This window comes from Chelon labrosus (assembly GCF_963514085.1).
Source record: "Chelon labrosus genome assembly, chromosome: 18".
Classification (NCBI taxonomy): domain Eukaryota; kingdom Metazoa; phylum Chordata; class Actinopteri; order Mugiliformes; family Mugilidae; genus Chelon; species Chelon labrosus.
This window is the reverse complement of record NC_140351.1, coordinates 10,999,754-11,026,176: the sequence shown is the minus strand read 5'-3', so window position 1 is coordinate 11,026,176 and position 26,423 is coordinate 10,999,754. Positions and strand designations below refer to the sequence as shown.

Below are 26,423 nucleotides of genomic sequence, written 5' to 3'. Positions count from 1 at the left end.
TAAACATCTATTATTATTCTAAATCTCGATCTGTAATGAGGGATGAAAATTACAATCCAGGTTCATGCTGGATTTAAATTAAAGGAAAGAAATCACTGAGATGTAATGAAAATCTAGTCTGGATCACAGATCTTTGTAACTGTAAAATAAGTACTGCAACTTTTAAAATGTCGTGCACACCTTTACACAATCCACAGCTTTCTCAGTTAAAAAAATATCTTCTCTCGTCTCCTACATGTGATCTGTGGGTTTCATTCTTACAGGGACTTGAGGTTTTTACCCGATTTTAACTAATAAGTGAACTGAATGAAAGGTTGGATCCTTGCCTTGGCTACAGACTTAATTAATACCGACGTCCCGTAAATCTAACATTATTATAATCTCTGGCATACTGTAGAGAAAACTGGTTATTGAGACGTGTGAATGCTTGATATGAATCTAAATTCTAACGGCAAACTGCACACATTTTATTCCATCAGTTCATTTGCATTCACGTGTTTTATTAAAGGCGGTCCAGGTAGAATCATTTCTGTGACCTCTTTCTGGCCCCCGAACCCATTTTGGAGACCGTTTGTTTTGATCTTAGAGCGTGAGTTCGTCTCCAGCCTGGTGCGCATTAAGGGTAAAACAACAGCAGTGATCGATCAAATAACAGCGAAGCACCCATCTCCACCAGAACTGTGCTCCCCGTGTGGTTTGTGCACATTTACCAGCCCCGGTCTCTCTCTCTCTCTCTCTCTCTCTCTCTCTCTCTCTCAGCCCTCTCCCTCTCTACACTCTGCGTCAGCTGATCCATCACGTGGTCTGGTGTCGTGGGTCACCCTTTTTGCAAAATGGAGTTGTCTGAGTCTGTGCAGAGAGGGCTGCAGTCTCTCGCCGACACGTCCACCTTCGACCAGAGCGGCTTCCAGGCGCTGGTAGACGTGTCTTTCCGGAGTCTGCTCTCCTCGCACGGCGACCCAGCTATCCTCGGTGAGCTGCTCCTTCTCTCCCCGCCGCCGCCGCCGCCGCCGCCGCTTTTGTCTCCGCGGCTGCTTCCGGTTTCTCTGCGTGTGGATGTGTAGCGGAGCTGCCTCGACGTTTTGCGGATTTTCTCCCCGCTGCTCTTACCCCGATCCCTCGTGTCTATGCTGAGATATCAATGAGGCGATGGGCAGAGCGCCGCGCATCAGTTTGTGTTAAAGCGATCTCAGCCTTTCTCGCTGCCTGCTTTGCATTCAGCAGCGGTCACACAATCACTCGTGACGCCTTTTGTCATTTAAACTGGCATCAAGTCTCCTCAGCACACCACAAAGACTATGTTAGGCTGTTTTAATCGCTGTTAGTCAGATCTGATCATGGATACACATCCGATTGTTCGCTTTAATGGTTCATAGCAGACCCGTGAAGTCAGCAGCACGATCTGCGTGTTGCTGCTGATCGGTTTGTAAATAAATGATGCCAAATAACTCCAGATTTGGCTACTTCACGCACTGCATAACTGCTGCTCTGTCGTGGCTGCTCCCACAGACCATGTGTTGTCTAACTCCTGCAGCATTCCAGCTCATTTTAATGGCAGAATTATTGAGAAAGTGAAGTGTCCACCAGACAAACAAACAAAGGAACCCCGGCTGACGCAGCCGAGGAGCCCATTCACATGCAAATCATCATTGATTTCCATTCTGCGCGTCAGTCTGGAGAAGTATGGATTGCAAAACCTATAGATGGATGATTTATTTCCACCAGCCAAACACGTCTGTTCTGTCAGGGAAGAATGCTATACAGTGTCTCCCTCCAACTCGTAAAGCTGAAGCATGTGTTTTGCGTTTTTTTTTCTTCTTTTCTCTCAGATCAACCCGGACTGAAGCAGATCGACAAAATCCTCCTGAAGCAGGTTCACACCGCAGCGATCACCTTCATACTGGAGGCGGTCAAACACAACGCAGACAAGTCAACAATAAGGTAGCCTGTGCGACATCACACAGACGCAGATTTCCTGTTGGCTAAAGCGCGTTTGCTGCTGCCGCTGCTACTGCTGCTGCTGCTGCTGCGACCACAAAGATACAACGAATCTCTAAAAATAATCTCATTTGTGGCTGTAGAGAAATTATACTCAAAATCGCACAGGTGACAGGAAGTGTGTTGCTCAGTGCGAGGACACTATAAACCGTGGCTCACTGAGTGCAGAGCCTCAGGAGACGGCGAAGCTGTCCAAGATTAGAAATGTTGTGCCTTCGCTTTCAAATACTGCAAACCAGACTCACAGGAGGTGTTTTGTTTATGTTCTGCTGCATGCCTGCTTTGACCTCTGTACGTGTTGTGTGGGAAAGTTCTGATTGTGTCCTAGATATTGTTTGAGTGGAGTAAAATTGTCAAGCAGGAGCATTTGGATTACATTTAACATGCACCAGTAGTAGCTTGTTTTAACGTATCGCTTCTACATATATATTTTTTTTCGGACTGTTTTGGGTTTGAGTAATTAGGGGAAGGAAGGTGTTCCTTTCACCATATCATGGTCAGAGTTGGTTGTTCAAGATGTACTTCAAGTTTGAGTGAATAAGATAAAGAAATCTTTTAGTGTTCCTTTTTTCCTTTGCTTTGCTTTTCCCTCTCCTTTTAAATCCCCTCTCCAAATTCCGAAACTGCACTTGAAGCATTGCTAACCCTTCATATGTCCCATGTGCAAAAAGTAAGCCTCCAGTCTGGGAGCAAAAATAGGACTGAAGCATTCGTCCCTTGCTCATCTCTTTCTGGATAAAAGCAAAATGCCAAATGTGTCCAAATGTGAAGCAGTTTGAGTATGTGCTCATGTAAAGTGTGTTTTTTTTTTCTCCTCTTGTAGCTCCAGCCTAGAAGAGCTCACACTCAGCGCAGAGAGAATAGAGACATTTTATAGCACATATGAGGTACATTTCAAGCCCTTTTAATGCATTTCTTTCAGCCTTCGTGGCCTGTTTTTGCAACTGACACTTCTTTTATTTTCCAGAAACATAAAAAAGACCTGAGACGTGTTTTAGGGAGGTATGTAAAGCTGGGATGGGCGTGGAAGTGACACAACTGGTAGATCAGGAAGATGTGATGTTTAGATATTAGAACAATTGTTCATTTATTTTCTCACTGATGATCAGAAATTGGAGAGCAGCTTTTTGTTTGGTGCACAGATTTTATTGGATTACTTCAGTAATCAGACACCAGATGAGGGCGAAGCACTTGGCTCCATATAAGTAAATATTCTAAATTAGGTGTTAAAGACCGAATCTCTTAACGTGGGAAGGAGAAGAGGAGGCTAGCCTTAGCGCGTTAATGAGCAGGGAGGGTCTCTGGAGCGTGATTAATTGCAGCGCACTATTAACAAATGCGCTCTTTGTGACAGAGCCATGACAAACTCAGCCAGGGATCAGTCTGATCACAGTTTTGTCACACGCCAAACCCCTGATCACTTATTTGTTTAGTGCACACCTTCTGCACAGTCTGATTAATCCAGAATCGGAGGCAACAATTTCTTTCCCCCTCTTTCTCTTCTTCAGCATTGGGAGTCGTCCACCACACATTACCGACGTTTCCTGGCGTCTTCAGTACAACACGAAGGTAGATGCGGTGTGGTGCAAAACAAAAAGAAAAAAGAAGTTGTATGAATCTAAAATGTTGTTTTACCACAAACAGAACGCGCACCTCGATAAGGTCAACGAGCCTTCCTACTTGATATCGCTGAGCACTGAGGTAACTGCTGCAGTTTTACTTCTCCTGAATTGTCCTCCATGTCTGCTATACGTTCCAGTGCGTAAAAGAATGTTTGTTCTCTTCTTTTGTTAGAAGGGAGGGTCGTCGGAGAACATCGACTTTACCTGCACGGTGGAGCAGCTGCAGGTACAAAAAAAAAAAAAAAAAAAAAAAAAGACTTTGGATGCTGTTTGTTTGTCGATATAAAAACAAGTCTTGAGCCACATTAGAGCCATTGCGCACCACGTTCAGCCTCTTTATCAGAAAACCAAAAAAAAAAAAAAAGGAAAAATGCAGTATTCCTCTATTTGTCAGTTTCCAGGGAAAATGGGTTTAGTTGAATGTGATTTCTCACTGCTGCTGCAAACTTCGACTATAAAAATATTCGGATCCCTGCAGGAACATTTAAGGCTGCTGGTGGTGAATCATAAAAGCTGATCTAATATTGCAAACGCATCCCGCAAAATTCTCTGCTGTCTTGATAATTTGACAAACCTGTCAGCGTTTTCCTCTAAGCAGTGATGATGTTTGACTTGTATGTAAAAATGTGGACTGCAATCAGACTGACAAAATGTTTCCATTCCTGTCTACTCGGACTAAAAAAAATAAAAAAAAATAAAATAAAATAAATCTCAGATTTGTTGTGCGCTCGTTGTGTTGATTGTACATTTTGCTGCGCCCTGAAAGTCACCAGTGTGTTTGCTTGTTTCCAGGATTTGGTGGGAAAGTTGAAAGACGCTGCCAAGAGTGTGGAGAAAGCCAGTCAGATGTGATGCTGGCGTCCAGTTTTTCCCTCTCCACAAAGAGCTGAACTTCGCCCGTTCCCAGCGGCTTCGTTCATCTCTTCATGACTTCTTTTGTACCTGATGATTGACGTGTATCTGAGAAATAAGTTTGAGCAGAAAAATAAAATCTCAGCTCTTCTTTGTATAATTCTCCCAGCTTGTTAGGTTCACACACACAAAAAAAATATGTGTCACCCAGCTCTGTGAGAGATGTCCTTTTGCTGCTGTTTGAATAAACATACCTGTCACTTACTTACTTGTCATTCAGAAAATTTGAGTGAGAGGGATGGGACACTTTTTGTTTGGATAAGGGGCTTGTAGAGGAACTGGTAGACACGTGTTTTGTAAACACACAACCAGGCTTGAATAGGATTTTTGCCATAGTTGCACGACAGCAGCGTATTTTGTTTCTTGCAGGATTTCTTGCAACCGGACCCTCAGATTTTTCCGAATGACTCTTATTTATTTATTTATTTATTTTTTAACAAAAGAGAAATCCATGACTGAACTGCCGTGCAACAATCTCGTGAATCTTTCCGAATCTGCATCACCCCACCTCAGCTGAAAGTTCAAAGCCCCTCATGCTGAAGCTGAAGCAGCGCGGCGGCTCGGATTCCATAAACATCCGAGATGCCTTCATTTTCAGCGGCGCTGCGGGATAAAGGCTGCGATTCATCAAGTAGAAGTTGTGGCGCTTTTTTCTTTTTCTTTTTTTTTTTCTCTTGCAGATGTCAGGACAGACCGTGACAAAGGTTCGACACCAGAGCCATTTGTCACACGGACGTATTTCGACGCGTGTGCGTGGGTCTTAAACGCGACGATGAGCAGAGATTAATAAAGCAGCTGCCCGGTGCCTCTGCAGACTTCGCGTTATAGGGAGGGAATTGAGACATTTTCAGCGACACCGATGTGTGTGAGAGGGCTTGTGCTGCTGTTATTTTTAACATCAGAGAGGCGAGGGCGCACCATTAGTAGCCTACTTTCTACAGCTCACACCCCTAACCATAGTGCCTCCTGATTAAACGTGTGATAGAGCTATTAGGACGCCCTTGCTGTGGTGAAAAGTGAATCAAACTGAATGCATGTGTTTTATTTTAAATCATGCGTCATACATTGCAAATACACCGACAGTAATTTTGAAGCGCCCTTAAGCAGCTGCCTGGTGTCATTTCGGCTCCAGTGAAGCACAAACCGCCGAGATCTTTATGAGATTTACTTGTTAAGAAACATCTTCACGCGAACATGTGTGTATTTTCTGTTATTTTGTATGATGTGAGGCAGATTAGGAGAAACAGCGTACACCGACAGTAATTCCTAGGCACCCTTAAGCAACGGGACCACGTGACCAAAGCGGGGCGGTCGAACTACAAGCCATTTTGGGGACGGTGTCAGTTTCCACTGAGCACACACACACTGCTGCATTTTACTGAGGGCGAAGCGGATATTTTGGAGGCAAAGTTATCGGTGCCGAAGTGGGAGACCTCCCGAGCCGAAGCCCGAGGACCCGGATCTGTTGACGCCGAGGATCGGATACGCACCGAGCGCGCAGGCGGCGAGGAAACGAGGAGTTTTATTCGCACATCTGAAATGCGCTCCGGTCCGCCGTGCGCTCTCCGCCACTGACAGCGTCTGCAGCCTGCTTCAAGATGGCGGCTCGGCTCCTATTCATTTACTGCTGATCGCCTCCCAACTTTCATTGTCTATTCGCGTCAAGACCCACCGATTCCCAGCCGAGCCTCCAGGTACGTCTCATTCGATATCGTCTCTAACTAACGGGGGCAGAGGGCGAGGTTTGGGGTCGGCGCTTTTGTGTTTTTCTACGTACCGATCCAGCGGTGGATGTGGAGCTTTCAACGGTGGCTGCAGCGATCACCGACGTGGAGCTCCGTGTGTGTCTGCGCACCACTTTTTCCGCAAAAGAGGTTCCCCTCTCGGCTATAAACGCCAATTAAGACCCACAAACCCGCACCGCAGCTTCGTCTAGCGTTCGGTAATCTGTCCGTATAAGTTGATCACGGTCTGCTTTGGCAATGCGTCGTTTGGATTTATGTAAAGTGGGAGATCTGTGGCGAACCAGGCTGTGTTGACTGAGATGTTAACAGCAGCAAGTGCTCCAAACGGTCCTCCTGCGCCCATATTTCCACACAGCGCGTTCATTTTATAGAGTTGGGATGTTTTGGGTGTTGCGAACCGAGTGCAGTGTTGGATTTTGGCGAATATGACCGAACGTTGGATTTATTAACTTAACTTGGATTGCACCCATGGACGTGACGAGGAGGCAAACCGACTCATTTGTGCATAAATGTTTCATGACGGCTGCTGGGTAAACACTGGGTCACGGTTGAACATGCAGCGTGGTTGTTTATGGTTTGGTGTTTGATTATATTGATTAAGAAGGACAGTTGGGTTTTATTGTGAAATTTTAAAAATATGTATATATTGGCGACAGGTCGGCCAGGACACAAAAGGGACGATTGTGTCTCACCAAGCAGCCAAAGCGTCGACAATTTGACGTAAATTCACACGAGCTAATACCAGCATGGTCTGCTTGTTTGGTGACATTTATGCTCATGGTGGATTTCAATATTTCCCCCTTTACGTGGCTGAACGCTGGCACACGGCGTGGCTGTAGATCTGGTGACGCAGTGAGGGTTTCCTCTCTTGACGGGTGAAATTGTCATTTTACTCCTGTAGGCTGGTGTGACCCTGTGTGTGGTTAATGGGCTAAAATTAATACGCCTTCCCCCTGCTTGGGTTTTGCAGTTTGTCAGCCTCGCAGATCTGTGAAGAGAAGTGATAACACAGTGGATTGGTCACAGCGAGAAACCACTCAGTAAACTGAATATGAGTCATTCCTTTGCATTGTCTTAAATAAGCCTCATTCATGTGTTCAGTTGGGAACCTGCAGATATTTCAAACACTATTTTTCTAAGCTGAGTGACAGTGGTTATCTTCTCTCCTTGTTTTTTCACCCATGGCCGATTTTAACTGGGTTATTTCCAGCTGCTGTTGATCTGAGTGTTAAGGGCAATCTTTACAAGAGGAACTGGTCTCGTTTGGGAGTAAATGAGGAGGGCAGGACTCCTGGTCTCTTCAAGAATCGAGGGAAATGTTTTCATTTAATGTTGGGAACTAAAGCTTCAGTAGATGTTCACAATTAACCAGAGCCTTCTCCAAATTTATCCAGTTTTCATCTTAACAAAAGAGGACGAGATTGCGCGTCGCATCTCGTCTGCACAGCTGAATTTGTGGCAGGAATCTCGAGCTGGTTGCTTCCACTTAACGATATTCGTTCCCGCTGTAAATGACTTGGATTTTTTTATTTTATTTTATTTTTTGAAGCGATCGAGTCCGTGGCTTATAAAGTGGGAACGCAGCTCCCACAGGACACAGGGGCCAGCAGTTGTCCAAACACCAGTCAATCGATTAATGGCGCAACAAGCTCCCTGCATACATGTAGACATTATCCATCACTGCCCGTGTGTGAGGCATCCTTTGAACAGAGTCGCTGTCCAAACTTGCCAGCAGTGGTCTTGTTCAGAGGCGGCCAGGAGAGGTCGGTTGGGGCATTGAAACCATGCCGGGACTCGGGCACGGTGCCGACTGTGGCTCCGAAAAGTAACAGTGTGGGTTCAGAGCTGGACGGGCTGGCTGTCATCCAGCGCTTCAAGAGGGTCACCTCCTCAAGTCCAAGCTATGCAGACTTTTTAGAACTGGATTTTTTTTTTTTTTATTCCTACAAGTGACTGCAATGGCTGCCTCAATAGTTATTATAACACAACTTCTAATAAGCTGCCGATCTGCAACATTATTTTTCCTGTGTTAAATGATAAATTTGCGTCATGGCACATAAATATTGAATAGCGTGTAAAACCAGGAGACTTTGGCATCGGAGTTCTTGAGCTTGAGCTCTTCTGGTTCATCTCAGTAAAGTTAAATGGCCGTAGACGCCAAGTATATTCCGTGCTGGTGTTAAATAAAAGCACTGTTTGCTACTTTCGTTGAAAATGGCGCAGAATAAAATAGTATGATCCAGTGTGCGCTTCAACTTCGGCGCAGTCGCTGCTGTCTGGCCATGTTGGTGCTGCACGGTGCTGATTATCGCGCATGAGAAAAAAAAAAACACACACACACACACGGCGCAAAGCGAAACAGAACAAAGCTGAGATCGTTCTGCGAGTTGGACACATCGCACCCCTCTCCGTGGTCCACGAAGATCTGCGAGGCTCGTGTAAACGTGTACGACAGGCGCTTTATTTGCCCCCCTTTTCGAAGGAAACCCCCACAGCCCGTTGAACCGATACGGGCTTTTTTTTTCCTCTACAAAATGGCAGCCGTGCTGTCGGCAGCCTGGCAGTCCAGCGGCTGTCTGTGTGTGCGCGGAGGGACGGAGGGAGAGAGAGGGAGACTCGGTCCCTCCTCGTTCCCGCTCTGCACACCGACAGCTCGCCTTGCTGTTGTTTTGGTTCAGACATCCTGCCTTGGTTCTGGTCACTGGCCACCAGCCATGTGGGAGAAAAAGCAAAAGGAGTTGCCATAGAAACGCTCAGGTTTCCCCACAGCCTGTGTGGCACACCTGACGCAATGAGTGGGTTCCTCGTATCATCCCCCTTTCACCTACACTCACCCCTTCATGTCACAGACCCGCGGTTAATATTCGAGCCACCGAAGTGTCTCAGATTGGGCAGAATGATTAAACAACTAAATCAGTTTTAATGCGAGACGCAAATACTTTCACTGTATTAAATGTTTAGATTCTGGGTTGATCGGATTTATTTTAATTTCAGCATGTTTCTCATAGTTTTCTGTCATTTTCTGTCTAATCTAAATCTAAAGTGGACTCAGTTATGAACGCTTAGTTGCACCAACCTGTCCGATTTTTTAAAGTTAGAGTTATGGAATCAGAATTTCTCTGTGCAGTTGCTGGTTTTTATTTATTTTTATTTTTTATTTTTTGCAACCTTTTGATCAGAGCTCGCCTCTGATCGTTAGACCTGAGCCGTTCCTCTGATGCCGCCATGTGTTGAACGCTGTTGATTCAGGATGGAGCGAGGAGCTCCATCGATCTCAGTGGAAGTGATTGATTTATGATTATTCACTGCGCCCCGGTCAGGTGACTGCGGCGCTGCCGCCTATCAATCTGCCACCGAGAAGCCGTTCCCCTTTGGTTAGTTTTGGATTAGCATAAAAGATGGTGTTGCTTTAACGCAGTCAAACAAACAGCAGCTTTTTTTCCAAATGGTCCGACATGCGCTTTGTCACAAAAACCTGCGGCTCTCTGATGCCTCTCTCTGATCGCCTGGTTTGCATGCACTGTTCTGTTTTTTGACTCGTGTTTCCTTTTTTTTCCCCACGCAGGATTGTGGTTCCTGTCTCCCAACATGCATCGAACGACCAGGATAAAGATCACTGAGCTCAACCCTCACCTCATGTGCGTCCTGTGCGGAGGATACTTCATAGACGCGACCACCATCATCGAATGTCTTCACTCATGTGAGCAAACTTTGGATTTCTGCACACTTTAACACACAGCGAGTGTTCCCCTGCACAGGCACTAGGGGTTTAAAACCATCCGCAGCTACAATCCTAATGTTTCTTAATGCTAAAGAGATTCTTCCTCGACAGAGAGTCTTTGAACTAAACCGGAGGTTTGCCTATTATTCAGGATATCCTCTCAGATGACATCTGATAATGACACGTTTTTTTTTCCCTCTGTCTCTGGGTTTGCAGTTTGCAAGATGTGTATCGTGCGCTACTTGGAAACCAGCAAATTTTGTCCCATCTGTGATGTACAAGTGCACAAAACCAAGCCACTGCTCAACATTAGGTGAGATTTTGTGTCTTATAATGTTTCTTGCCATTTTGTATATTTCTGTATATTTCTGTGTTGCTCTGTTTCCTTTGTTATAAATACAGATTTTATTTGGGGGCACGCACGTTTGTTTTGTTTTTTTCTTTGGTGTAAGCAATCTGTCAGTGTCTTGAATCGCATTTACGTTCTCTGTAAAGAATATATTTTGATGCATTTGTAATGTCAAGAAGCTAAGTCAATAGTTTGAATGTTCTTTGTTTCCTGTTTCTTGCCCCTTGTGGATTTCCCCATTGAATAGCTGATTCATTTATAAAAAAAAAAAAAGCAAACATCATCGCCTATAGACTGTTCACATAATATATTTGTGAGCAGAATTGTGAAGAATTATAATTTCAGAACACATCTTGAAGTACACTTTCAGGCACAAGCTCTCTTTTTATTTTCTCTTCCAGCCCGAACCAGCTGTATCTATTTTCAGTTACTGAGCTGTGTCTCACTGTCTGACCAAAGTTTCTCATCTCCGCTCTCTCTCTCTCTCTCTAGATCTGACAAAACCCTACAGGACATTGTGTATAAACTGGTCCCGGGCCTCTTCAAAAGTAAGATTCACAAGCTCTCTATCGGTTTGAGTCAACCCGTGAGCGGACGTTCTCCTCCAGCTTTCTGTTCCTTTAGTCGTTTCGTCCACAGCCACTCAAAACTGAACCTGCCCGGCGCTTCTGCAAAGACGCTGAGTCAGAATGAGAACAAATACACTCAATTTAATCTCAAGGACACGTTGAAACGTGTACGTTTATAGCTCTGGGTTTTAAAGGTGTCATTTGATAAAGTCAAATTAAAAATGCAGTGCTGTGGTGAACTGAGACGACCTCTGCTGTTGTTATTCTCACATCTGGTTGTTTCTGTTTTTGTGTCATGATACAGTGCAAGTTGATTAAACAAAAACACAAAATAGGACATTATTGTCAAATCTCATACATTACTTTCTTATGTGGTAGAAAAAATGATTCGCCTTTTTTTTTTTTTTTACTCTATTGTAGTAATCAATATATGTAACATTATCACATATGTCAAATCACATCTTTACCACTAGTCTGACAGAATTGATAAATAAATCCACTTCATTCAGGCCTAAAATTATGTATTTGTGAGAAACGAAACGAAGCGCAGAAGTGTAATGTCTTGTCTTTCTCAATGTCTCAGATGAAATGAAGAGGAGGAGAGACTTCTATGCGGAACACCCTGTGGATGGTGAGTCAGAGAGCGCATGCTGATATCATCCGTATCTATATTGAAATCCCTGTCCACGTGAAACAACGGATTCATTTAACGCAGCACAGTTTCTACCACAAATCATATTCACTGTAGCTCGTGGGTGTGCGTGTGTGGTTTCTGCCCCCACAGCTTCAAACGGATCAAATGAGGACCGTGGGGAGGTTGCAGACGAAGACAAGAGAATAATCACAGACGACGAGATCATCAGTCTCTCCATTGAGTTCTTTGATCAGAGCAGGTGGGTTTGTTTTCCAAAGTGGGTTCGAGTCGACCCATTTGGGGGAAATTGCTCTCGACAGACAGGAAAACTTAAATGGAATTCCAATTACGGGGTTTGTTTTAAGAAATGTTGTCTTCATTAGTACCTTTAAAAATATTAGCTACACTACAGTTGTCATGTTTTGATTTTAAAGATTTACTGTCTCGGGTAAGGCACATGGCATTTAAAATGGTCAAATCCAGTAGAAATTAGGAAGTTATCTAATGTTTTAGTTTGACTGTATCACCATAAATCAGCTTAGCACAGTCTACAATATGATATAATACACAGACATATTTGCATTCATGGCCGGAGTTTTGTCAGGGTAAAAATTTGATTTTATCACATATATAATTTTGGAATATTATCTGTGTTTCACCTTTATGAAACTGTGCCAACAACATTTTAGTTTATTTTAATATTTGCTGTGACGCTGACACACTTCCTGATTTCCATTCAGCACTACACAGACATGAATCTTAACCACTGTATTTGCATTTTGTCCTTTCAGTAAGTCTTTTAAGATAAAAATAAATGAAGCAGCTGATTTTCCATGCGTTTTATTAATTTCTTATTTTAGGTTTTGTGCAGGGTAAACCTACAGACAGACTTGGAGCGTTGCTAATATTTTTCTCATGTTTATTCTGCGCAGACTGGGAGTCGCAGCCGAGGAGAAGCCGTCTAAAGATCAGGTGATTGCACCACCTTCCCTTGTGTCATTATTTATTAGGAAACATTTAGCCGGCTTGTATAAAGGAGCAGCGAAGGAACACTGTGAAATATTATTTTCTGCTGTAGCTTCCTATTAGTCATTGCATGTGGATGTTCTTTTTATGCAAATGTGTGATTTTGTAATACTTTATTTAATCTGCAGGTGGCTAACAAGAGGTACCTGCAGTGTCCGGCAGCCATGACAGTCATGCATTTGAGGAAATTTCTACGCAGCAAAATGGACATCCCAAACCTCTACCAGGTTTGTTTAATTATTTATTTCACTGATGCATGGATATGAATTTGCAGTGCCTTGATATTTACCTTCAAATTTGAATTAAATGTAAAGATAGTAGAAAACCCGTCTAAAGTTAGCTCTGTATGAACTGAGGACTTGTTTTTCTCTCTAGGTTGAAGTCATGTATGAAGATGAACCTCTGAAAGATTACTACACGTTAATGGATATAGCATATATCTACACCTGGAGAAGGGTAAGAGATCACTTTTAGACAAATTACGGTTGTTGAGCCGCTTGTGCCGAATTCTAAATGTCCATATGTTTAAGCGTATTAGCCGTAACTTGCAATGCGTGAAAGGACTCCTACCTTAAATATTCAGGCTTGTCTGCATAACCAGGAGTTGAAATTTAACACAATGCAATAAATGGTTTGTAAATTGTTGCACGGTGTAATATTTTAAAGTTTAAAATGAATGTAGTGGGAACAAAAATACCAAAATCTAGGACTGGAGAGGCTTCACGCTTCAGTGATGATATTTAAACTATTGCATTTTAAATTTACTTTTGTTTGCTACGTCTGTAATTAAACACCTAGAAAATGCTGCATGTTGTTTATCTGCAATGGTTTAACAATCCAAAGAGAATGCACGTGTCTGTGAGTTAGTTGGTGTATTTAATTTTCAATTCTTCACAATTCTTGCTCAGTTTGGAATGAGTTCCATAATTTTGGAAAATTTGGCTCTTAAATTGGGATTATTTTGTGAGGAATGAAAAAATAAAACTGACCTGGTTATTTTATTTCCAAATAAATAAATAAACAAGGGATACTTGCTGCATCTGTCCTGCAGACTATTACTTGCCAGTTCATTAAGTACACTAGTATAATATAACAGTCCTGCCCTATAACCACGCTTCATAGCTTTATGGTGTTCAGCATTAGTTTAAAATAACTGAGAAAGCTGTTGACTCAACTGTGTTTTCATTCTGGAGGCTGCCGTTTAAAATGTGCTTGTCAAAATAACACGATACAATTCAACATTTTAGTCTAGTGGGCTAGGCTAGATAATAGAAACACTGTTTAATTAAGTGTTTAATTCATTCCAGTTTAACAGCACCACAAACTACATCCTCCAGAATGACCACACTGTTCAATCACCACCTTTTCTGACACGGTTTCAGCATAAACTGAACATTATAACGTTCATAAAGTGGGATTTATTGCAGGGGTGTTACATTAGAATGAATTTATTTTAACTAGAGTGTTAAATTAGTATATTTAGGACGTTTAAAAGTTTTTTCTCATGAGAGAGTTGTTCTGTGTCTGTTAAGGCTGGAGGAATACATGGCATTCTTGTTTTATAATAGTAATAATTTCTTTTTATTCCACCCTCCTCCGTAGAACGGCCCGTTGCCGCTGAAGTACCGGGTAAGACCCAACTGTAAGAAGATGAAGGTGACCCACGCGCAGCAGGAAGGGCAGAACAGCGCGAGCAGATCCGGTCCAGAGAGCGACTCTGCCAGCGACAAAGCCGGAAGTCCCGCCGGGGCTCCGTCCACGTCCTCGTCGCTGCCGAGCCCCGGCACGCCTGCGCAGTCCCCTCACCCTCAGCTCCCACAAGGCCCCAACAGCGTCAACGGAACCCCCGCCGCCGCCGCCGCCACCGCCACCGCCGCCACGACCCCGACCCCTACTCCTGCCTCTACCCCTACTCCTGCCTCTACCCGACCTTTTACTCAGTTCAGCAGCAGCAGCAGCAACAGTGGCGGCAGCAGCGGCAAACCCCGGAAGGTTGCTCTGAACGGCTCGGCGACCTCCTCCGGATGACGCGGGGCCCCGGAGCCTTATTACCGGACCCAGCCAACGCCAGACTCCCGCTCAGCTAATAACGTTTTCATGCCAACGTAGTTCCACTGTGTAGTTTCTCTCTCTTTCTCTCTCTCTCTCCATATGTTGTTATAAATACTATGGCATCATTTGTAAGTTTAAACGTAGTGGAAGCGGAGACATTTCAAAATAAAATGAATGAGGAAGGAAGTAGGGTGGCGTGGGACTTTGAAAGCAGACTTTGAGGGAGAAGTAATAATAATAAAAAAAGTTGGAAAGGATTTATATCCCCATTTAAAGCTACATCTTTATTTTATTTTCCAGAAGTGACTGAAGGTGTTTTGTTTTACGTCTTTCACCATGATTATTTCAAATGTGTTGGGATATTTTGAAGCTCCGTTCAAGCATGCTCATGATATTTTTTTTTTTAATTTTCTGAAAGAGAGTTGTTTGTCCCACAAAAGTCTCATTTGGATATTTTTTTAATGTTCCACTGAAAGGTAAAAAAAAAAAAAAAAAGCTTGTATTGCGCTGTCCTCATACAAAAAAAAAAAAAAAAAAACAGAAAAGAAAACCCCCCAGGGGAAATAAATCTACTTTACTTTGCCTTTTTACTGGAAAATAAAACCTTTCTTGTAGCTGCAGTGGAATCGGATCCACCACGTCTTTATGCGCCATTTTAGAGAATCCGCTTGTACATAGAAACAAAAATGCATATTTAATCAGCGATGATGGTTGTTTTCTGAATCCGAGGGAACGACCCTGGCTCCTGTTCAGCTTCATTTCATGCTCAATGACAGATGTTTTTGATGTCTCTGTTTTCCGTATTTGTATCGCTCGATTGTATGGACAACTTATTGTATTGTTACTGTTGCACAGTATAAAACATCTAAATAAAAACATTTTACACTTATACGGATGAAGTCTGATTGTTTTTCGGAGGATCATCTGTTTGTCGCACTTTTTTTTTGTCTTCATTAACAAAACCAAATAAAGGAATAATTCAAATGAGCAGACGGTGCAAAGCGCCAGATGTCTGTCTGAATCCGCAGATAACTCGGTTAAGGAGGAGGAGGAGGAGATCTGGCCCGTAATCAAATCAAGTTTCTGAACGCATTCACTTAAGATAGAAGCCGTATTTATTAATTCGTTTATTTTTTTTTGCTATTGATTTGCCACACAAGTAGGTGGATCTTACTACACCGAAAATGCAGCGCATTTAATAGAAAATTAATTTCATTTATTTTGTTATTTTTTTTTCCTGCGACGCAACCACTGATTTTTTTTTTTTTTTTTTTTTTTAAATTGCTATATATATTTTTTTTTCTCAACGTTTTAGGCTTGTCGCTTTTTCGTTTTTTTCCCCCCCAAAATAATTCTAAAATCAGGCTATTGAAGCAAAAACAAAATCTAATAATCAAATATATTTATTATTTTTGCGAATATTAGATTTTTTTTTTAATTATTATTCCGTTAATTGGAATTTTTTTTAAAAATCCCAAAGATTTCTTCATCAAATCTATAAACTGATTTGACCTCGATTATTAATTAGACTGGCACCAGGATTAACGCCTATATCATTCTGTGGTGAACAGATGGAAGAATAAACCATATTATACTCCTATATAAGGGTTGGCATTTTATTTTGAAACACAGCACAGCTACGTCACCGCATAACATAAAGAAATAAAACGAAAATTGTACTAATTTCCATTTAATACAACATAATTACGCCTTATTTAAGGAATAACCGAGTGATAATTTAACTTAATGTGGTCAATTATCTGCTGTAACACCGAACGAAACTTCCATTTACTGTTAGTGGGAAAATAAATTAAAAATAGACATAGAAAATGATGATCAGAATTTACAAGAAACGTGTTTCCATTAAAGGCATACATTTAAAAAATATATATTTTTGATGTTACTTGATGCAGAAATAATTTGTGAACTTAGCAATAAGCTTTAAAAAAATGGCAGTCTCTTTCTTTTATCCACTCGGTCTAAAATATATTTCACTCCGTCTTTTAATTGGGTAAATTATAAAGCGTTGTTTTTGTATTTCTAAATACACTTTTTTAATTTATTTTTTATTCAATTGAGCATTTTATCTTAGCTGGTTGGTCAGATTTCAGGAGTATTTTCTAACGACAACAGTAAAATGTAGGCTACTGAGTCCTCATGTCTCTTTTTTTAAACGAAGTTTACAAAGAGCGTCATAAAATAACAGGAGCTGGTGCAGGCAGGTCAGCTGAGGACACAGGGGGAAAAAAATAAAAACGTAGTTTATTTCGAGAGGTTCAACTTCCACATCAGCTCGTGTCCGCGTCAACCCGCGTCTTCTCTTTTTTCAGCCACTTAGATTTCTCTCTTCTGTTTTCCTTTGAATCTTGATCAGTGGAGAAAGTGTGCGCCGTTTCAGCGGTTGCCTTTTAGCGGGAACAGAGAGCAGAGATGTGAAAACCCGCAGGAGCTCTCACTCTGTGAATATTTCCTTGAGAGGTGCCAGCGGATCAGAGAATACCCGAGTGGCCCGTCGTGTTAATAGACGATCTTCAGGAGCCATTCTGCTTCCTGCCTGTTGCCGCGGCAACACTTTAACAACAACACTACCTGGCAAACCCAGACGAGCGCTGCATTGAATCCGGCGATAAAACCAACACTTTCTTTAGCTGACTCAAGTGATTCAGAGTTTTTAAGCAATCTTAGAGAAGATTAGAGCCACAATGAGTCAACGGCAGATCATTCAAGGTGAGATTCTTGAGCTGTTCTGATGCATAAGGAAGAAAGCTATAGTGAAAAGTTGTTTTACTGTCTGTCTGTGCTCTCTGTGCAGTTTTTGAGCAGTACCAGAAATCCCGGATGCAGTTTGTGCAAACTGTTGCAGATCTGGCAGCCCGACCTCAAAATATAGAAATCCTTCAAAATACAGGTGAGAAACTAGAAGGCAGCCTGCTTCAAATGCCATTTCCCACTGTTGACAAACTCCATCACTCACCTTTTCTCTCCTCGTCTATGCTGCAGGCGTGATGTCCCTGCTGCGTCCCCTGATGCTGGACTCGGTCCCCAGCATCCAGCAGACAGCAGCTCTGGCTCTGGGCCGCCTGGCAGACCACAGCGACGACCTGGCTGAGGCCGTGGTGAAGGAGGACATCCTGCCCCAGCTGGTCCATTCTCTGGCCTCGCACAACGTAAGCATCCTCTGGACATATTCTTCGCAGCGGTTTTCCAGTTGCAATGTCGCCCTCCACCCTCTGGAGGCTGGCGTGTGAGAAAGAGAGGAAAGAGACAGTCAGAGGCTGCCACCCTGGAGGACCTCCGGGTCAGCCCCCTGAATAAGAGAATGTGTGCTGGGCTAACTTGGCAGCTCGCCCGGGGGCTACTTCAAAACCTAAGAGCCCTTTACCATGAGAGCAACCAGGCCTTTGTTTTCCCTTCTTTCTCTCTCGGCCCACTAAGGAGCTCAGAGTGGAAGGTCCTAGTTATTAAAGGGGAATAACTCAATCTGAAAATTGGGATCTCTACTGAAACCTTCAGAAAGAGAAGAAGAAAAAATAAATCACAATGTTTGAAGTGGCTTTGCCTTTCTTGCCAGCACGCACACACCATCTGTTTGGGATCCTGAAGACCTTTTTAATATTTAAAAAATAAAGGCATGTTCATCAGCACGAGACTTCATGATATAAGTTTATGTGAACTTTGTAAGATCTTGATTTTAATAGTGAAACTAGATGTTACATCTAATACCATATTCTGGCAAAGAGGAACAGACAAAAATCTTAACATCTATACAACTATATTTTAAGATCATTTACAGGGAAACTCTAAACTATATGGGATGCTGAATACTTCATTAGATCAATAACTTATTTACCTGAAATCAGTGAGTTTAATAGGACGTAGAAAACTAATGTGTCTGTGTGTGTGTGTGTGCAGAGGTTCTATAAGAAGGCGGCGGCGTTTGTGCTGCGTGCAGTAGCCAAACACTCGCCTGAGCTGTCCCAGGCTGTGGTGTCCTGCGGCGGGGTGGACGCTCTGGTTCTCTGCCTCGAGGAGTTTGACCCTGGGGTGAAGGAGGCTGCTGCCTGGGCTCTGGGCTACATCGCACGACACAACGCATGTAAGGAGGACATGCTCTGATTTCCATTAACCTATTTCTTTATTTTCTTTGGAGAAACTTATTTTTTTATCAGTTTATTCTTTGCATTTGGAAACAGCATAATGAATGAAACATTTAAAAGTGGACACACCAGGATTTGCGCACACCCCTCCTTCACCTTAGTGCGTTTGTCTTTCCCACCTCTGCCTCTTTCAGCTCTGTCTCAGTCGGTGGTGGACGCTGGTGCCGTCCCCCTGCTGGTGCTGAGTCTCCAGGAGCCTGAGATGGCCCTCAAACGCATCGCTGCCTCCACCCTCAGTGACATCTCCAAACACATGCCTGAGCTGGCCCAGACCGTGGTGAACACCGGCGCCATCGCACACCTGGCACAGATGATCCTCAGCCCAGACGCCAAGCTCAAGGTGAGGCCTGATTCAGGATAACTGTTGCTTTAACCAAAGGCTGTGATGCACAACAGCAGCATGAATCAGAGAAAGATCAGCCTCTTTACATATTCTGTTACATTACAGAAATAATTTATTATTTTCAGATTTATTTTTTTTTGTTTATTTAGTTTTTTTATAACAGGGACCATGTACAAAATGCACTAATCACTAAAAAAGGGAGAAGATACACTGTACCAGATTTGGCAAATAACTAATTTCCATCTGCAGTCCCTGGGTAGGTAGGATACTGGAATATACTGTAATAATAATAAAAAAACAATACACAGCATTATCACAGAAGTATAGACACACAAGTATTAAAGCAACACTAAAGAGTTTTTAGTACCTTAAAATAATGTTTCAAAAATAGTTTCAGTGATTTATCACCTCAAAACCGGGTGAAAGCCAATTCTGTATTCGCTTTGCGGCCCTCTATTGGCTGTAACCGCACTATGTAACTTTGCTTCGTCGGGTAGCGTTTTTGTAGTTCTAAAAAGACTACAAATTTGACCTGCTTTACGGCAACGCGGCTACAAAAGCCGGTAGGTTGAGGCTCAAATCAGTGAGAGAGTGAATCAGATCAGTGAGAGAACACTCAGCAGGTGTGTGGAAGATACCAGCTTCATGACAGAGCCTGCAAAGAAAAGGAGGAGTGTAGTGTCCGATGAGGCGAAGAAAAGAAAACGAGAGCATGATAAAGAAAGAGCTAAAACGAGAGTGAATATCGGACCGGCTCATACTCGTTGGCGAGAGCTGAAGGAGCTGAAGGAGGCAACAAAATGCAAGACGGATGGCGACTTGGCTTTGCTGCTGCTGCTGGACTTGTAATACCGGTAATCTTTTTTTCAAACAGTGTGCATCGGTGTTCAATACATTGTCAATTATTTTATCGGCTCATCTTAGCTAAGGCGTTAGCTATTGTGCTAATATATATGTAACTATCGCTATGGCTCATGTTAGCTAAGGTGTTCGCTATTGTACGTAACTATCGCTAAGCTAAATATCGCTGTAACTATCACTGCAAGCTAAGACAATAACTGCAAAAATAACCCCAAATGTTTGATCGTTCCCAAAGTTGTTGATTCTTAGTTCACAACGGTCTCTGAAACTTTTTTCAACAACATTCACAAGATTTTCACAGACAATGCAAATGGCTATTACATGCTAAACTGTTGGGCAATACGTTTCTTTATTTTTCATCCTTATGTAAACCTATCTGGCTATTGCTAATCTGCCGTTTCAAATTTACAGTTTCACACAGAAATAAAAATAGCAAGCAATGTCATTATTTTGTTTTACTTCATTCTAATGTTGCAATACATCATACTTTCGTAAAATCATGCAACATACTCTACCTTGTCACTGGACATCCTTCGATATCGTTGATTGTTTCCAAAGCCGGTTCTGCATAAACGAATAACGTGCCTGCGACAGTAGGATGCAGTAGGCTAACTTATTTACAACGGAAGTAATGGACAATTACACTTCCAACCAGTAGGGGGACCGAAGAGGAAAACTTCTTTAGTGCTGCTTTAACTCGAGTGGTTTTTTGTCTAAGATTTTAATAGCTTGTTTGTGAATCGATGTAATTGGTTTCAGAGCAGTCTTATTTTCCTGTTATCATACTGGCATACAGTAGTGGAGATATGAAAAAAACAGTGCATTAAGGTATATCTTAGATGCATCTGTTAAGGTGTTTCTAATAAATCTAAAATTAGCTAGGCTGTATTTCAATGTGTGACATAGCTTTAAAAAAACATATTAAAAAGCCAAGTGTTGGGTCAATTTTATAATTCCTTTCCATTCACATAAACGTGCGGAAAAGTGCTTTGTCTGCGTTTTTTATAAAAAACAAAACAAAAACATAGTAACAGTTTTCTCATTGTTAAGTGTAAGGCACGACTTCGTAAGCCACTCTGAGACTCTGTGCACGGTGGCTGTCAGTTTAGCAGCAACTTTTTTTGGGGTCTATGTATCATGTACGTAAAGGACCGTGTCGTCAGCATACATCAAGATTTCCGCACCATCGCAGATAGATGGAAGATCATTGATGTAGGTACTGAACAATACCGGCCCCAAGACGGAGCCTTGTGGTACCCCCATAGCACAGGCTCTTAGTGGCGATATTCTGTCTTTTATCCGAACACACTGAGAGCGGTCAGATAAATAAGACTCAAACCAGTTTAACACATTTGTGGACAGATTGAATTGCATGAGCTTAGAGAGAAGCACAGAGTGGTTAAAGTGTCAAATGTCTTACGCAGATCTAAAAATACAGTGCCCAACAACCCTCCCTTGTCAAGACTGGACTTAATGACTTCAGTAAAGTAACAACATGCTGTTTCAGTTGAATGATTTGTTCTAAAACCAAACTGCATAGGATGTAATAGGTTTTCAGAATTTAGGTGGGCTAGCAATTGCTCAGCAACCACCTTTTCAATCACTTTTGAGTCAGCAGGAAGTATACTGATGGGTCTATAATTACTGACTTCCTGTTTGTCACCCGATTCGGAGATGGGAGTTACAATAGCTGTTTTTAGTACACTAGAGGACTACACTAGTCCTCCAGTGGGTGGTTTATAATGTTGGTGGTGGTGTTGTGTAATTAAAGGTCAGCGTTTTATTGGTTAAAAGAATAGGAAGCTGGATTTCTGTAGGATTACTACCCAGCTCTATGACACAATTTATAAAATAATCATTAAACCTGTTAGCAATCATTCAGGAGTCATCCTGAATGATGTCATCAACTCTAAGTTGTAAAGGTGCACTCATAGAGTTGACTTTTCCTGAGAGTTGATCTATAATTTTCCAAAGCAATTTGGTGTTAACTTTAGCTTGTACTATATTATCAAGGAAAAAGTTTGCTTTAGCTTTCCTAAGTTGCCCTATTACTTTATTCCTAAGGCCTTTAAATATGGAGTGATCAGATTCAAGACCTGACTTTAATGATTTTTTTAACTGACGTAATGTTGGTTATTAAAACATGGCAAATTTCGTTTTCCGTTGTTTTTATGTGTGATCTTTTCTTTTCTTTTTTTTAATGTGTAAAATTCATTTCAAAACCTTGTTCAAATAAAGAACAATAATTAATAGATTATGTCAATAATACTGAAAAAAAAATGAATCAGTGTAGAGGTTCATTCATATGATATTCTTTCTTCAGCTATTTAACTGTAAATTGTAAATTTTGTTTAGTTTTTTTCTCTGAAAGTATTATTTTCTCTTCCAGATAAAGAAGATTTCTTTATCTTGAATATCAAACCTTCTTTAAAACAAAATATTCTGTTGTATTTAGAGAAATTTCTTTTTTGGGAGGCAAACCTTATGTATGAACAATGTAAAACCTGTTGGTGATATTTTACAGACCCTGAATGCCACACTGGATGTTTGTGGAAGAATTTGTGCAAAAAGTGTAACGACTCCTTGATAAATTAAATTACTAATTTAAAGGCATTTTTTAACAACCATTTGTTTTGTTAAATCACCGTTGGTATAAATGTGTAACTTCAGAAACAGAGGAGCTATGATGTTTTAGCATCTGTGCTTCATTTTGAAGCAATAATTTTTTATTAAATTGAATTATCTATTTTTATTAAATTGAATTATCTCTGGATATATCCATGCTTCTGCTTGTCCCCACCCAGAGGCAGGTCTTCTCGGCCCTCAGCCAGATCAGCAAGCACTCCGTCAGCCTGGCAGAGATGGTGGTCGAGGCGGAGATCTTCCCTGCGGCAATGGCCTGCCTCAGAGATCCCGACGAGTACGTCAGGAAGAATGTCACCACCCTGATGAGGGAGGTGGTAAAACACACACCAGAGGTACAGCCTGCACACTCATACATGTAGGCACACACACACATATAAATGCATATAGATGTATAGGGAGTAATGTGTGTTTTCTCCAGCTGTCCCAGCTGATTGTGAACTGCGGCGGCCTGGCAGCAGTCATCGACTACCTGAGCGATTGCAATGGAAACCTGAGGCTCCCGGGGATCATGATGCTGGGATACGTGGCCGCTCACAATGAAAACCTTGCCATGGCCGTCATTCTCTCTAAGGTGTTGACATCTCTTCATGTGGCAGCTTAAACCAGGGACATTCCTTGACATCTGGTATGTAGGTCACATTAACTGCATCAGTCCTGCTTCTGCTGTGTGCCCTCCTGTCCTGCAGGGGGTGCCCCAGCTGGCCCTGTGTCTGTCTGAGGAGTCTGAGCAACACATCAAGGCGGCTGCAGTCTGGTCCATCGGCCAGATAGGACACCACACCCCCGAGCACGCCAAGGCGGTGGCCACGGCCAACCTGCTGCCCAAACTGCTGCAGCTCTACATGGACGCCAGCAGCTCAGAGGACATGCAGGCCAAAGTAAGAGCTGCAGCTCAGTTCACACAGAGACCGAAAAACTTTTTCACTTTATTTTTGCTCTAGAGATTTTTTTACTATAATTAAATCACATATAACTCAGTAATGAAAATTAATTTTAGTAGGCTCCTGCAGGGCAGTAGAAGATGGTATCACACAGAAACAGTTTTAAGCCATATACCTGAATGATCTTAGATGTGATCAAAGGTCAAGTTAAAGCAAAAAGCAGAGTCAAGTGGAAACAGCGTGACATTTATTCTTTTTTATGCTTTAATGACATATTCAATTCCTTTGTGCCCTCTTCTTTCCAGAGTAAGAAGGCTCTGAAGAGCGTCCTGCTGAAGTGCACCCACCTGCCAGCCCTGGAGCCCCTCCTCTACGAAGCTCCCAGCAACATCCTCAAACACGTGGTCTGCCAGTTCAGCAAGGTGAGTCGACCAGCAGGTGGGGATCACAGTCTCAATAAATGTCAGTTTTGCATCTGCATCACGCCCTGTCCTACCCTCCCCTCAAAAGGTGCTGCCTCACGACAGCAAGGCTCGCCGTCTGTTCGTGACCAGCGGGGGGCTGAAGAAAGTGCAGGAGATCGAGGCCGAGCCGGGGTCTCCGCTGCAGGAGCACATCAACGCCATCAACAGCTGCTTCCCCGAGGAGATAGTCAGGTGCGGCCCTTTGTCCTTCACACACTTGCTGCGGCATACGATGACATCTAAACCTTGTGACTCGGATCACATGAGCATTTACTACCTGGAATCAGATGCTGCCGACTCTGTTGGAATCATTTCCTTCCCATCTCATCCTTCTAGCTGCTGGCCTACAGCTTTTGTGATACTGTGCAGCCCATTTTCATAGTTTCATAGTAATCTAAGGCTTTTAATAAGTGGATAAGAAATGTGAATTTAAGAAGAAAAACTAAATGATAATCGAGACAAAAACATTCTCCATGATAAAATATTGTCAGCGTGTTTACGTGTGTGTTTCTTGGTTTAGGTACTACTCACCTGGATACTCGGAGGTCTTGTTGCAGCGGTTAGAGAACTACCAGCCGGCCTGACATCACACCCTGCTCCAACATTAAAATGTAAAATGTGCCTTATACATGCTATTTTATCAAAACTACTTTTACTTTTTTTTTTCTTTTGCACATTTAAACACACATTTGTAGTAGCCGTAAGAGCATCCTGTAGGCGGCCAGAGATCGCGCATATAATAAAGGTCAGCATCTGAAATAAGAGTCACCTTTAAATATTCTTCTCTTACTCTTGAGGGATGGGATAACTTTATTATCGAAACAACAGCTCTCTGACAGCAAACTCACAACCAGTTTGGGATTTCTCGGTGCTGGAAAGTTTTTTTTTTTTTTTTCCCTTTTTCTTGAGCTCACCATGGGGAGGTCAGAGGTCAGGTTCAGTGACAGAGCAGCAGGTGGTGGGGAATTAGACCTGTCATGAGACTGGATGCTTGCTGACACATGGATTTAAATCCGAGACCTCTTGTTTAAGACCGGGCTCCGGCACAGACACATCAATCTTTTCATTCCACCGGTTTCATGTCAGGAAACAGACAAATCTCCAGTAAAAGGTGGGGTTAATTTCGCTGTTCGTTTTTTTTTTTTAAAAAGTTGTGTAATACAGAATAGAGAAGGAGAAAAAAATAACAGTAATAGTGAACGCACCTGGAGTAATGCGCATCCGTCTGTGCTGCCCCCTGGCGGCTGTGGCTGCTCAGTGCCGCTCAGCTGTGTGCGTGCGCGTGCAGCAGCTGCGGCGCACATGGCGATCCGCTCTTTGTTTATTGTCTGCCGGGTTGTCTCTGCTTGTTCTCCGCATTGTACTGACGAGGAAAGCCTCGGCCCCTCAGAGCAGCGGAGATCTGAGCATGTCACGGCTGCAGCTGCCGCCGCCACCCCTCCTCTCCAAGAACCTGATGCTGCTCGGCTATAGGAGCCATTTTATAGTCTGATGCATTATGCAGATTGTCTGCAGCGGACGGTCTGCCGCTGTTTTCCCTCATAGAGCTTTGGGAGTATCTCAAAAAAGCAGGACGGGACGTTTGATTTCGCTGCTGCGTGCTCCGAATGAACCCGAAATTTGGCAACCGTGCGCGCACTCGTAGAAACAAATGTCGCTTTTGTGGAAATGATCGAAAACATAATGCGCGTTATGTTCCTGATTGGACAAGGCACAAACATTTTATTAAAGAACGGGTCACTTCTATCAGAGAAACGTCTGTTTAGTTAATTTTTTGGTGTTTAATGGGCTCTTGTAAACATTTCAGCGTGAAATAAAAAATAAAGACAACACTGTAAAAAGACAGAAGTGGGATTCATCCTAAAATGTGCGAGCAAGTGGTCGGTATAACGATGTTAAATTTAATAAGTTCATAAGTGCGTCAGAATTCAATAATATAAAAGTTGTTGAAGGACCTAAAGAGCGGAAAATGAAAATAAAAAATGAAATTAAAAACGCTCCTGCTAAATTGCTGCGCGTAAATTACAAACTCATTGAAGAATCCAGGAACGACAATGCCTTTTATTCGCACGTTGATGGAAAAATCCTTTTGTTCAAAAATGAGAAAAGCGCGGAAAATATTTCTAAAGGATTAAAACACTCACTTCGTTTGGAGCATGTGTTGTATTTTGCTGGAATTCGGCGCATTTGATTTTCAGCCTCTCCAAGGACAAAAAAAAAAAAAAAAACTAAACAAAAACGCACAACGGAATTTAAATGTTTGTCATTTTTAATGCTATTATATCAACAGACCGACCTTCGTATATTTAAACTGAGCCGCGGGTTAAAAGAGGGAAACGCAATTTTTAAATTTCTATGCTGAAATTAACACAACCGCTAAGGAGGACAGGCTGCAGAGATTTTACACGAGTCCCACCTTATTTTTGCGTGTGCGTGTCCAAAT

The 26,423-nt window shown here is 42.5% G+C and overlaps 3 protein-coding genes across 4 annotated transcripts; all 3 read left to right on the top strand.

Annotated features, from left to right (window-relative positions):
- The first annotated feature begins 743 nt into the window (after nucleotides 1-743).
- Nucleotides 744-4,736, top strand: commd3 (COMM domain containing 3). The gene is made up of 8 exons (XM_084565978.1): nucleotides 744-972; nucleotides 1,830-1,941; nucleotides 2,822-2,885; nucleotides 2,966-3,000; nucleotides 3,507-3,567; nucleotides 3,643-3,699; nucleotides 3,793-3,846; nucleotides 4,413-4,736. The coding sequence occupies exons 1-8, from the start codon at nucleotides 834-836 to the stop codon at nucleotides 4,470-4,472; spliced, it is 582 nt and encodes a 193-aa protein (XP_084422104.1). The 5' UTR covers nucleotides 744-833; the 3' UTR covers nucleotides 4,473-4,736.
- A 1,119-nt stretch (nucleotides 4,737-5,855) lies between these two features.
- Nucleotides 5,856-15,511, top strand: bmi1a (bmi1 polycomb ring finger oncogene 1a). Of its 2 annotated transcripts, none has more exons than XM_084566518.1 (10): nucleotides 5,856-6,226; nucleotides 9,843-9,977; nucleotides 10,215-10,311; nucleotides 10,840-10,895; nucleotides 11,500-11,547; nucleotides 11,692-11,809; nucleotides 12,483-12,522; nucleotides 12,705-12,803; nucleotides 12,952-13,032; nucleotides 14,179-15,511. In XM_084566518.1, the coding sequence occupies exons 2-10, from the start codon at nucleotides 9,866-9,868 to the stop codon at nucleotides 14,602-14,604; spliced, it is 1,077 nt and encodes a 358-aa protein (XP_084422644.1). In that variant the 5' UTR covers nucleotides 5,856-6,226; nucleotides 9,843-9,865; the 3' UTR covers nucleotides 14,605-15,511. The 2 variants fall into 2 exon arrangements, with proteins under 2 accessions (XP_084422644.1, XP_084422645.1); XM_084566519.1 differs by having other exon boundaries at nucleotides 5,858-6,226; nucleotides 11,701-11,809.
- A 1,819-nt stretch (nucleotides 15,512-17,330) lies between these two features.
- spag6 (sperm associated antigen 6) lies at nucleotides 17,331-24,753 on the top strand (the record flags this gene model as incomplete). The annotated part of the gene is made up of 11 exons (XM_084566726.1): nucleotides 17,331-17,355; nucleotides 17,441-17,536; nucleotides 17,629-17,795; nucleotides 18,541-18,724; nucleotides 18,920-19,125; nucleotides 22,794-22,967; nucleotides 23,054-23,206; nucleotides 23,322-23,513; nucleotides 23,822-23,938; nucleotides 24,027-24,172; nucleotides 24,501-24,753. The coding sequence occupies 11 exons, from the start codon at nucleotides 17,331-17,333 to the stop codon at nucleotides 24,562-24,564; spliced, it is 1,524 nt and encodes a 507-aa protein (XP_084422852.1). The 3' UTR covers nucleotides 24,565-24,753.
- Nucleotides 24,754-26,423: the final 1,670 nt, after the last annotated feature.

Excerpts from the sequence above, each read along its gene's own strand:
- commd3 (XM_084565978.1), top strand. The coding sequence starts at position 834 with ATGGAGTTGTCTGAGTCTGTGCAGAGAGGGCTGCAGTCTCTCGCCGAC. Across the intron at positions 3,001-3,506 it reads CTGAGACGTGTTTTAGGGAG|CATTGGGAGTCGTCCACCAC; the intron begins GTATGTAAAGCT and ends TCTCTTCTTCAG. Across the intron at positions 3,847-4,412 it reads GCACGGTGGAGCAGCTGCAG|GATTTGGTGGGAAAGTTGAA; the intron begins GTACAAAAAAAA and ends GCTTGTTTCCAG.
- bmi1a (XM_084566518.1), top strand. The coding sequence starts at position 9,866 with ATGCATCGAACGACCAGGATAAAGATCACTGAGCTCAACCCTCACCTC. Across the intron at positions 11,810-12,482 it reads GAGTTCTTTGATCAGAGCAG|ACTGGGAGTCGCAGCCGAGG; the intron begins GTGGGTTTGTTT and ends TATTCTGCGCAG. Across the intron at positions 12,523-12,704 it reads AGAAGCCGTCTAAAGATCAG|GTGGCTAACAAGAGGTACCT; the intron begins GTGATTGCACCA and ends TTTAATCTGCAG.